The sequence below is a fragment of the Acanthisitta chloris genome, unplaced genomic scaffold (genome assembly GCF_000695815.1).
Source record: "Acanthisitta chloris isolate BGI_N310 unplaced genomic scaffold, ASM69581v1 scaffold8199, whole genome shotgun sequence".
In the NCBI taxonomy this organism is placed as follows: domain Eukaryota; kingdom Metazoa; phylum Chordata; class Aves; order Passeriformes; family Acanthisittidae; genus Acanthisitta; species Acanthisitta chloris.
The window spans coordinates 1,281-14,314 of NW_008691918.1; the positions used below are offsets into that span (position 1 = coordinate 1,281).

At 37.5% G+C, this 13,034-nt stretch overlaps 1 protein-coding gene across 1 annotated transcript; it reads right to left on the reverse strand.

The window, feature by feature from the left end:
- Positions 1-2,578: 2,578 nt before the first annotated feature.
- Positions 2,579-10,961, reverse strand: ARHGAP11A (Rho GTPase activating protein 11A). Its single transcript, XM_009082419.1, has 10 exons — positions 10,897-10,961; positions 10,464-10,560; positions 9,673-9,926; positions 9,027-9,187; positions 8,772-8,918; positions 7,429-7,596; positions 6,050-6,185; positions 5,594-5,702; positions 4,616-4,763; positions 2,579-4,215 (listed from the first exon to the last, which is right to left on the reverse strand). The coding sequence occupies exons 3-10, from the start codon at positions 9,735-9,737 to the stop codon at positions 2,579-2,581; spliced, it is 2,571 nt and encodes an 856-aa protein (XP_009080667.1). The 5' UTR covers positions 9,738-9,926; positions 10,464-10,560; positions 10,897-10,961.
- Between the last annotated feature and the right edge of the window lie 2,073 nt (positions 10,962-13,034).

Sequence of the window (13,034 nt, forward strand, 5' to 3'; positions counted from 1 at the left end):
AGCACAGGCCCCCCGCAGGGTCACAAGTCCTACCAGGAAACCAGCTCCAGCATGGGCTCCTTTCTTCATGGGTCTGCTGGTCCCTGCTAGGAAGGATCACTCCAGCACAGGCTTCCCCTGAGTTCACAGCTGCTTTTCAGGCATCCACTTGCCCCAGAGCAGGTCTCCTCCACAGGCTGCAGGTGGATCTCTGCACCCCTCTTGACCTCCATGGGCTGCACCACAGGCTGCAGGGGATTCTCAGCTCATGCCTGGAGTACATCCTCCCCATCCCTCTCCACTGACCTTGGTAGCCACATAGATGTTCCTTTCACATATTCGCACTCCTGTCTTCTGTGGCCACCATTACCCCTGTGCAATAACTTTTTTTCTTGTTAAGTATGTTACCACCATTTCAGACTGGCTCAGCCTTGGCCAGCAGTGGGTCTGTTCTGGAGCCATTGGCATTGGCTCTGTTGTCAGCTGTCCCCACTACTCAAGCCTGGCCATGCAAACCCAATGCAACCCCATAAGCGGTAACAGATCCATGGACTACACTTTCAAATGTAGATCACTGTCTTTTTGCTGGTCTCTAGTAGACTATACAAGCCTGTAACTTGCCTGTCTAAGTAGTAGGGACTTCCACTTGGCATCTAGTTTTTTTTCCTCCAGAATATAATCAGTTTTAGATAAATGATGTGTGGCATAGATCCAAACTCTTGTGCAAAACCTCTAACAACAGAGCCTAGACATTGACGTTTGTTTGTCAGGGCCCTACCAAATTCTTCCTTTCTGACATCAAGTACTGATTCAAGACCAGCATACACAGGTGATCAAAAGTATCTTACTGCTTCATCCAGGACATATTGTCAAAGCCATGCTGGCATTCAAAATATTTGGTAGATATTAACAGAAAAAATGTTTTACTCTTTCAAACAAAAATTGATACGACGACTCACTATTACAGGAGTCAGATCTCATTTTCTTTCTGACATTGCCTTTATCTCCTGCCCTATTTCCAATTGCTACCTCTTTGCATCAGCTATGACAGCTGAAAGTTGGTTTGCTGATCCTTATTTACCTCAGTGAGATAATAAAAACCTCAGTGTTACATTTACTACTTTATTTCATGAAACTGAAGCTTTCCATATTTAACCACAACACTAAGCAATCCTATTGAGGTCCTCTGATGGCTGTTTCCCTAGTGTTTGGTCTTAACAACAATGTAGCAACAGTGAGCCCACCAGATCCCTGAGCTGAACCAATTCAGCTCGCAAGTTGGTGAATACTTGCAGAAGGGCTCGCAGAAGACAAAGAACTGTTCCTTTGATTAACATGTCATTAAAAACACTCAGAAGACTACTCCTGAAAACCTATGTTGCACTAGGTCTTTTGCTAGTTGTGAAAATCACCAACATATATCTAAAATGAACAAAAAGGAGAGCCAGAACAGATGTCTGAAAAAGACTTACCAATTTCTACAGTCTGCATATAACCACATAATCTAACTTGCTAAGTCATTATAGGACAAGCTATGAAAAGGGAAAAACCCAATGATTTGACTAAAATCAGAAGGACCCAGTGCTTCAGCTCTAACATTCTGCCAATAAGCAATTCACGCATAAAAAGCTAATGAAGAGTTTGAAGTGTTTATTCTTCAATAACTTTACAACTGATGACAGAGATAAACAGTTTTAATTCCAAAAGATGTAAACGTTTGCTTGTGCAAATGAACTTTTAACACGCTATGGCTTCTTACATTTGTCTCTTGCAAAGTTTTCAGCACCTAAAACCTGCTTCTGCACATCTACTTAACACTGTTCTACTGTTCTAAAAATAAGTTAAAACTCCCCTCTTGTATTAAAACATGTTACTGCTCACAACTGAAAATACTTAGTACCTACTGCAGAACACATTGGTAGCTCAAGTTTTAAGACTTTTCACTTCCTGAATAAACTGCACATTTGTTTTCCATGTGTTCTAATCATTCTCCAGTGTATGCACACATGAATTATATTTTGACATTTACCTACTCAACAAGGAAAATATGCTCCCAATTTACTCCAACAGAAATAAAACACATTGTCTCAAAAGAAGTAGAGCTCATATAAGGTCCAGCTTAGTACTATCAGGTAGTACTACAATACACTTAAAACTAACAAGTAAGTTTGACTACCAATATTCAGCATCAAGACATTTTCTTCCACATGTCTGCTAGTATTGTTTTAAATATTTGAGAAGGTTTTTTTTAAACTTTGTACTTAATGTAAATACTGCAAAAACTGTTTTGGGAGAGGCAGCATGGGTTTAGAAGCTGAGATAATCAAACTTGAGATCTAACACAAACATTTGTAAAACCAGGTTATTTTTGTTTTAGAAGTCAAATTCATTTAGTTGAACTGACTAGCATTTGCAGAAGTTTCAGCAAATGAAGAAAACCTCAACATAAAACAAACTGATATTTGTACATTTCTATGACTCATACAGTTAAAATAAATCAAAAATTACAAATAATTACAGCTAAAAAAATCATACAAATTCAGATTTTTCCGATGGTTAATCAAGTTACAATGAGCCCATTTAGCCATCGTGTTTGACCTCATAAGTCTACTGGCTTTGCAGTTGGTAGCAGTTTCACTTTAGGTATTGGGTTCTTTGGAGAGCCTCTATAACGAACTCTTTCTTTTCCTGGAGCATTTCTTGCGATTGTAGGTTTTTCTGGGGCAGCACCTGGAATATTGACATTTGCATTAACTTTCAAACTGGATTTAACCATTTCATAATTGGTTAGATCTTCTAGAACAGACTTCGATGGATGAGCAGTCCCTTCCTGTTCATGGATTCCAGCAGTTCTGGCAGAAACATCAGGCTTGCCTGATGGATTTAAAGGCCTGCAACACGATTTGGATGTTAAGTCTAGCTGCTTACAAGACACAGAAACTTGGTCACGTGTACTTTCACTCCTGCGTGGCAAAACTGTAGAATTTTTTGAGGGCTTTTCTGTGCAGGAGAATAGTGCAGAATCATAGCTCAAAGATTTAACAAGCGGTGAACCAACACTGCTTGCCTTAAGTGGCTGACAGCTTACAGAGTGTCTGTTAGCCTCCAATAAGGAATTAATTCGTCTCACAGACTGTCTCACTGGAGTACGTTGAAACTTCAGAGGTGGCTTAGTTTTGCTTGCAGAACTTGGATCATTTAATGAAAGCTTGTTGAACCACTGTATATGGTCAGAAACCTTTCCATGGTCTGAAACAGTTGATGTTTTAGTTAAAGTTTTATCAGAATTTTCAGCTTGCGAGTGTTGGTTGCCTAGTTCATTTTGTGATTCAGGCAACTGCAGTCTAGGAAGCTGTCCTGCCAAAGAAAGTTTAGCAGCATCTTCTAAATTACAGCATTTTACCATACAGTTTTCCGCTGTTTGCAAGTGCGTTAATTCCATTTCCTCTTTTCTTCCAAAGAAATCTACTTTGTTTATGTCAGAGTGCGTCAATTCAGTTTCCTCTTTTCTTCCAAAGAAGTCTAATTTGTTTAAGTCATCTTTTGATGAACTGTTCTGAACAGTCAACGTGTCTTCCCTGGCCTGTACCTGAGGCATAGGAAGTTCTGTTACTTTTTTTATATCTGGTTTTGGGACCTGAAGTTCAATCTCAATAGAAGTTTTGAAGTTTTTCTCCAAAACTTTAATTTCATCTGGTTTTGACTGCTGTTTATCAATAGCAGAAGATTGATTAAATTGGTGCGACAGCTCCCTGGATTTTGCATTTGCTAGATTTTCAGAAACTTCTCCAGCTAACAATTCTTTTGCTGGATGGAGCCCTGCGAGATGTGGAGTTTCATTTAATGTTTCATCTGCTACATCTGAGAAGGACAATTTTTTATCACCTATCAAACTGTGAAGAATACTTCCAGATGCAGAGAAGGCTTGCTTAACTTTAAGTAACGTTTCTGCAGTTGAATTACTTTCCTCTTCACAAAGCGTAAGTTCTAAGTTGTTGTCTTGTTTGCTTACAGTTGTGGGTTTGAACTCATCTAGAACTGGTGGCTTTCCAAGTATCAAAACAGATTCTGAAGAGCCGACTCCTGTTTCACTGTGCCCTGGCAGAATTTGCTCATTCTTGCTGATCACCTGAGAACCCGTAACAGCAGAGCTATTCCATGACATTCGGTGAACTACTTTATCGTGACATTTTGGAGTTAACAAGTTTTCTTCTGACTTGCTTACATTCCTTGAACCTTAAAATAAATATCACAGTGTTTAGGAATAATATATTGAGATTTTAATTATAATTATAGGCAAAATGCTTACTAAAAACTAATTATCAAAGCAGCACTGAATTTAAAGATGCCATTACTCCCTTAAATTTCAGAGATGTGAAAAAGGCTGTAATACTAAGAACTGAAATCATGTATCTCATCTTGCTTAACTAACAGAAGAGAACTACTAAAATAGACTAGAAACACAACAAGCCTGTCCTAAACCAATCCTTTTTCCCCAGAAGTCACTAACATTCAAATGACTTTTGACCTAGCTTTTAATCCAATTGCTTTTATACTGTTATCCATAAACATATCTTGCTTTACAAGAACAAAAGCAAAAGTTTTCCCCATTAAATAAATCCTGTTAGATAATTACCTTTCTTAGGGAATTTTTCATTGATATATGGGCTGAAGAGTACATCTCTTTTTGCACATTCAGTTCCACTTTCCAAACCTTGCTGACTTGCAAGACGCCTTCCAATATTTTCAGATCTATTACCAACTGCACATCCTGGTACAATATTCTTGAACAAACAAAAAGTGTTAATTGTTTTTATATAAACTTCTAATTTGGAATCTCATTTACAGATGAAAAACATGAAAAGGCTATGGAAATCAGCCATAGTAGCTTTTTCTGAATATACTTCATCTTCCCTTGATTCTCTGTAGACATACATAGGTTACAGCCTACCTGCAGTAAGATAGACTTGGTCACACTGAACACAGTGATTCTGTGCATAGGCTCTGTAATGCCAAAATCTCAGTAACTGTGAGACCTGCTGGTCACAAGTGTGGTGGGTTGATCCCAGCTGGCTGGCAAGCTCCCATCCAGCCATATGCTCACTTTCCCCTTTCCTCAACAGGATAAGGGAGAGAACTGGAAAGTTAAAAAAGGAAGGGGACACGCACACCCCTCCCCTGCCCTCAACAAAAATCACCTACCAATCAACGAACCCCCAAACCCACACACAAGGCAAAGGCCATCACTTACAACAAGTAGACCAACTCCCAACAAGGCCCTGAGCAGTGGCTGGTTTTCAAAAACCACCCCTATCCCAGTTTTACTGGCAAACTTGACATTACATGGCATGGAATTGCTCCTTGGCCAAATCAGGTCAGCTGCCCTCTCCCTCAGTCTCTTGGCCCATCCCAGCCAAATCCAGGACAAGCTGATCAGTTACTGCTATGAAAATAAACCTCTGTCTTCTTGTACTTGACAGTTAGCAGGTCTAGTTACCACTGTGATCCCTCTGTTACAAAATAGGTCCTTCCTGCTACTGGAAAGCAGTGCCCAAAACTTTGGATTAAAATCTGCACACTAACAAGATGACTGGGTTAGAAGAAGAGCACTTACCATTTCTCTATTGCTTTTCCCCAAACCAAATTTCAAGCGCAATGACCTACGAACCATTTCTTTTCGGCTTATCTTTGGAGAAAAACAACCTGTCTTTCCTGATTCAGCCCTGAGAGGACAGAGGGGAAGTAGAGACACATAATAAACTCTTTAGGAGGGCAATGAAAACATCCTGACACTTATTAATGTTATTTCTTCTAGTTTTACTCCTTTTATTGCTTTCTTGCCAAGCTTTTTTTTAATGGGCACAGGAAACTACTATACCAGATCTTATTTTGATCTCCATTTTGCCATGTTGGAAGATCTGGCGATTTTAACGTTACTATAAAGATTTGTGTTTTGAACACCAAAAAAGATAACTTTAGAGACCGATTGAGATTTTACACATCATTAGCCAAGGTATCTAGACCCATCTTTCCAATTGAGCTTCAGCTTCTGAGAGTTAAGGCAAATTACCTGTATAATTTCTTGTTCATGAGTCTTTTACTTCTTCTATTCCCCGAACTAGAGAGATGATTTTCACCCACGGTGGAAGGAGATAATGAGGTTTGTGATGACTCAAAAGACACACAAGGGCTTGCTTCAAACTGAACTATAGGGACAAAATGACATTTATATGAACTTAAAATGGGCAGATTTTCTTAAGATAAAGTCTTAACAAGTAAATACAATAAAGAATAGGTTTTTTAAATGCACAGGATTTGTCTGCTTATTTTGTAGAGTGCTGACTTGAAATTACATTGACTTCCACTTTAATATTAAATGAAGCTGTTGCTTGTAACATCCATAAAAGTGGCTGGCATGCAATTAATTACATGCTACTGATATCACTACCTCAGATTAAGTTTCCACACTGCTACCATCAGATCAGTAGCTCAAATTTAAGAGCTTAATAAGAAAAATTAGGTTCAGTCTCAACATTATTTGCAGAGTGCTTTATAACATACATAGCCAGAACAGTTAAAGCAACAATAAATGAGTTGCTATTCTACTGCTGAATATTTTTTATAAAATGCATATATTACTATCATTAGAAAATGTTGCTAGTTTGGTTTGCTTATCCACAGAAACAAGAATTTCATAGAGAACTTGAAATGATTTAATAAACAGAAGTGTGAAATTTTATACCACTCATTTGATGAAAAAAAAAATAAAAATCTTCAGGCAAAACAAACAGCCAGTCTAGAAATTTCTTTTCACTCTAGCTTCAGTGGGCAGCACATTAAAGAACCAAACAAAACTAAAACAGGATCTGCAGAATAGCCTGACATTTGGAAGCACTGTAGTAGAATAAAGTGGTTCTAAAGCACCATCAAACAAAAGTAAAAATTCTCCTCTAGAGTTTTGTGATTATTTAGCATCTAGAGAAAACAGGAGGTGACTGCATACAAGGAAGAACCTTTATAAGAGCAATAATTACATTTCTCATAGAGTTAAGATCAGCTATTTCAGTATTTAGAAGAAAAAGGTTACAACTTTCAAAAGGCTGGAAGGATAGGTAGTTTTCATGGATATATGTGCCAAGACAGAAACAGAAGTATAATAAAGTATAATGCAGGGGGAGTGAAAAAGATAAATGGACATCAGGATTGCAAGTCAGAGCTTAGTAGAACAGAAAAAAAACCCACAGAATTTTGCTTTTGCTCAGCCCATGAAACATGACAATCACTGATGAACACAAACATACACTGTTTTACTAAGCTGAGGAAGTAGTGCATGGAACACTTAAGTAATGAGCATCAGCAACTGCCTAACAAGAAGCAGAGACTGTACATTTAAATTAAAAGCGATAACCAACCACTTCAAGTAGCAAGGAAAAATTGAAGGCACTGTACCTGATGCTGGTGTTGAGCTGCTGTTAAAGATGCTACTTGGTAACAACTCAAAGGCAAAACTGTGCTTTAAAGATCGTCTCTTCTTGCTGGACAAGCCCTGAGAGCAATCAGCTGGAAGTTTACGCTTGGTGCGTGGAGTCAGAACCACTGGAGTCACTGAGGAAAGGACTGAAATTAAGAAAACCAAATTTGCAGTAACAGCTTACAAGTTTGAGTTCACTAAAATAAACTGTTGTTTTGGGTTTTTTTAACACTGGAAGAAAATTGCTGTAGAAGCTTATACAAAGCACATGCATTTTGAACAGGCAAAGCAATCAGTACAGTTTGTTGGGGTTTTTCAGTTGCTTGGTTTTGGGGTTTTTTGCAAGTTTAGAGTACCAGAAAGGAAAATCCAAACCCACACATTAATAAAATATAGGTATTAGAGGAAGTAAAAGTAGAATCATATTCTATAGTTTAAGAGACAGAGGAAGTGTAAGAGAATTTCAGTCCTGCAAAATTCATCCCAAGATGATAAAATGCTGCACTACTGCACTGAAGCTTTAGTGTGCATTAGCTACAAAGTGCAAGTTTGGTTGTGTAATCCCAGAACCAAACCACAGAGCTCTCTGTTGCAGTGATTGCAGCTGCTCCAGAACTACAGTAAATGCAGTATCCTCAATAAATATGTATCTATATTCACAATTTTAAACAATTTAAATTGAACCACTTATCTTCAGGTAAGTTTTAATTCTTCAGTTAAAATAAAGTGGAATATAGTTAACAAATCCAGAAGATATTGCATGGGCTTTATTTAGTACAAATACACCAATACCTACCGTTTCTGTCTGGTTGAGGTGTAGTGGAGGGTGTTCTGTTAGATTTAAATTTACTCAATGCTCCACTAACAATATCTGAAATGCAAGACACACCGAGCAATCAAATTTACATGTGAAGTTTGTCTTGCTCTATTTTCAATTCAAGTTTAACTTGTATTTTTTTCAGAGAGAAATAAAGCAAATCAGTTTAAACTGTTGTTTCATGTACAGAAAACTATAGTACAGATACCACCAACATAATTTTTATTGCTTTCACAAAAGCTGAAAAATTCTCATTTCCTTAAAAATAAAAAATCATGGACAACAGAAGCTTTTTGGTATACAACAGGTACACTAGAACAAATGTAGTATAAGTATATAATACAATAATGTGATTACTGATGTCTTATAAACATTTTGCAAATCAAACCCAGCAAGTTTTGCAGACATCTATTCTGACTGTGAAAGAAGTGCATAGGATTAGGATACCTGAAGTCTCAAAATAATTCTATTTTTGGTTCTGAAACTTTCACACAACATACCTACCTGCAACACTTCGGTGTCTCCTCCTCTTACATTCACTAGGAGATTCATTTTCACTGTCTTCATGGACCCACAGTGAGGGAGTAGACTGAAAGGCATCAACACCTAACATTGCAGGAATCTTTTCCAAGATGAATTCTGGTACTTGTCCTGAATTAGTCAAGAAATATTTTTTTAAAATTATTCTTAAACATCGAGAAGAAAAGCTGCATACAGGTTCATGCAATGAGACATTTTGATAAACATTTATCATCTTACCGATTTCTGCTGCGTGGTCGATGAGTGTTTCCACAACAGCAGCTTGCAAGCGAATTTTTTTTTCTGTATTGGCTGACATCTTTTCATTTTCGTTTGAGTGCAAGAGGTTGGGAGCAAAAATCACTGCCAGATTACTGCTATCCATTTTGTTTTCACTGGATCTTAACAACAAAAGTATTTGACACAAATTATCAGGACATAAGCAGAGGAGAGAGAAAAGAACAAATAAGACAAATACAGTTAAAAATAAAACCGGACTCATTCACTTGAGTGCTTACATAACAAGATTAATGTGTAGATTTATGCACCCCAGGCCAGGTAATTGCACGACTATGTCCTTGAAATTAAAGAGGTTATAGACCCCCTTTAGTTTTGGGAAATGCAAAATATCAGTTAGATTATAATAATTTTGCTCTCCAAAGAATGAGGAGTACAGCTTGAACAAAGTCTCCAGCTAATTAAGGTTTCATAAATAAAACACTTTGGACTTATCAAAGAAAAGACCATGACTGAATTCTAGTGAATGCCTGCAGGTAAGAAAAAGTTTAAAATCACAAACCACTCACAGAAAGTTACAGCAATTGACCGGAAAGAGAAGTCCTTAAAAGAATTAGGAGCTGTTTACAAGCACTCACTTTATACTTACCTTAAGGACACTGTTCTCAGAAAGTTGAAAAAGTATCTCAGAGCTTCAATGGTTCTGTCGGCCATCAAACACGACAGCAACACAGTTGGAGTTTTCTTCTCCTCATCTCCAAACTGCTGAGCTCTGAGAAGGCCTTCTTGCAGGTGAGCAGGAAGGATGGGTTCTGGCAGCTCTCTAAAGAACTGTTTGAGGAGTCCTGCAACATCACATGGCAGTGCAGCTGAGAGGCAATTTTCACCTTGATCCAGTTTACTCTGAAATATTACATAAGCAACATGATTTGAAGTCTTCAACATACAGTCAGATTTCTAAGTTTAGGCATTAATCTTCTAGCCCGTGTCAGAAGGTACAGTCACATCATCCCAGTTATTAGTTTAAGCCTTGTCATGTTTCACCCAACCACAAGGAAACACAGTACCTACAAGGCAACACAGTCAGTGTTCTCAGACCATGTGTTAATTTCCAGGTTTCCCATGTACATATCCACTGGGAGAAAACTGCTAAGCAAATATCCTCACAGCATCCATTGTGCATAACTGCTAATGAGTTTGTTCAGCCACAAACTATTATCATCTGGAAGGCAGATATATTTAAAAATGAAATAATAAATAAAAAAAGGGGAACCCTGTCGGTTTCTGGACTACATATCCTCTCATTTCTAAAGCAGGTGAAGTTACCAATCTACATCCAGTATGGCTTAAAAGAGTCCAAAAACCAAAACATGTAGATGATCAAGTGAAATGCAGCTTATTAAAAAAAAAAAAAAAAAAAAGAACAGCATTAGACAATACCTTCAGAGCTTTTAAACGAACAAGAGATCCAGACTTTCTGAAGAGTCCCTCAGTACGAACATGTTCTTTCAAGTATTCACAAGTATCAACAAGAAAGCTGAGAAAAGAACAGTAACATACTTCTGATGCTCGGAATAAAGCTTGTTTTTTCCAGAAAAAAAACTATTTCATAGTTATTTTTTTATAAAACTTAATATCTAGAATAATTTCCCCCAATGACAAAGAGTATAAAGAAATACAACTGCATGAGAGCTGTGGCTCTGAATTCCCCATCTACCTTCTGCATCCCTCCTTCCCCAACTGAAACTATTCTTATATCCCCCATAAGCCTTAGCAGGTCTGGAACAAATATTACATTCCCTCTCCTGACAAAGGTTCAGTACTATAAAGAGAACAAATAGGTGTAGAATCTAAATATGCAGTGTTAATTTACCTTGGAATATAACCGTATTCTGGCACAAGTGTTTGTGGCAATGCATGAACAGATATTCCAAATATTTTACCCTAAAACACAAAATTCAATTAATGTTATTCGAAACATTATGATGAACCACATATTACAAGAAAGCACACATTCCACAAGTACAAACATAAGGGCAGTTAAGACAAAATAACCAAAGTCTTTCAGATAAGAGGTATTGTCTGGAAAACCATTGTCATCTCGCCATATCTAAGACTATGCTGATACCAGTTACAGGTAACACCCTAGATGATTGTGAAATAGTAGAAAGGTTTGCTGCAGTATTTTATTTTACATGAAGTCAGTTTTCTCATAGGGCAGTAAGAATATTAACCAGATTGCTTTGGAATCTCACCTTTTCAAATTGACTAAATCCTATTTTTCTTAAAAATCAACACAAGACAATTGAAATAACGTTTTTTAAAAAAAGTAATATTTTTTCTTCATTTCAGACACTCAAGATTGCTGTTTCAAGGAGGATTAAACTCGACAGAACAGTCCAGAAAACTGTTCTGAGCTCTCATAGTTCAGATGCATATTTAAGAAACTTACCTCTATTGCCTTATAGCAACACATTAGAGTATGTGTTACATATCAGAAAACAAGTAATTTCTTCAGTCATTGCTACTGATGTTCACCTACAGCATTTTCTTTAAATGTTTATCCAAGGTTAATGCACAGTTGTTTCAGTTATAAAAACCTACATTTCAATATAACAACTTGTACTCTTATTTCTTTACCCCACCTCTTTTTTACTTATATTTACAGACCATGCAGGCCAGTCCCTCTCCCAAACAGAAGAGGATTGGGATCATACCCACCTTGTAATTAGAGATGAATGCAAACTCTTGTTAATTTATACCTTAAATTCAAAGTGCTAACCATGTTAGGGAAACAGTTAATAAGTAACTAACCCATGAGGCCCCTTGGGCCTATCTGTCCTACCGAAAACAAACATAACCCGATAAGGAAAGAGAAACAACACATCTGTCATTGTGTTCCAGGTTGCTACTAAAAGTACAAAAAGAAAATTAACTATGTGAGATATTTTTTCTGTACTTATAAGATTACATAATAGAGAATTCCAGTGGTTTGTAATTCAACATTTACAATTCCTAACTGATATGCTCACTTCACTAGGTTTTGTTTGAAGCAACAGAAGTCGTAATTTAAGTTCTTAAAATAAAGTTATGGCTGTTCCCTCACCTTAGAAACAAAACACCTCCTGCCATAAAAAAGTCAATCTGTAAGTTTTCCTGCCTTGCTCAGGAGTTATTTAAATATACACTTTCTTCCTTGCATACAATTTAAGCACATAAGACAGCGATATAGACATCTTTTATTAAGATATACATATACTATTCACATTTCTTACTACCTTCTCTTCAAATGGAGAAAAAAAGAAAAAAGACAAGGGAGAGAAAACTAATTCTAACTTCACTCTGGCTTTCTCCCTTCCCATACAATGCAAGTCAAGCAACTGTTTTCACAACTTCTTTGGCTTATATTGTCCAAGGGTTACTGCAGCAACGTGTAATATCTTCTCAGCCGTACAGAATGCTCAATCTGAGAATGTTCAGTTCTGTGCCACATCAGCTGCACAGGGATCTTTAGGACTTGACAGTGGTCCACACTGCATAAATTAGAAGATCAGTGCTCCAAGATGGACTTCAATGCTTTTAAATAGCTCAGGGACAGAAGACACAGGTCTTTTTCCTCCAGCAAATTCAAAATAAGTATTTAAGATAACGGGATAGATTTAATTGCTCAGGCCACTGGGAAACCGAGGCCAAAGCTGTCTGTATCAAAATACCTATAGCCATGTCTTATACTAAAAAAACCATTCAAATAAAGCGCCTCAAGCCAAAAATCCAGGGAATCAAGTAAAAGGCACAGACCTTTTAGAAACCAGACAGTAGCTATGCATTCCAAGAACTAATATAATTACCAAGATTTAAATTCCATAGCGGGTGACATCAATCACAGTAAAGCCCTTGCAGAGCCCAGAGGCAGGAGTGAGGGTTTGGGAACCGCCAGCTACACTGACAAAGGAGGAACACACCTCCCTCGCCATCTGCCAACAGGCGAGTCCCGAACTGCCTGCGGGCAGG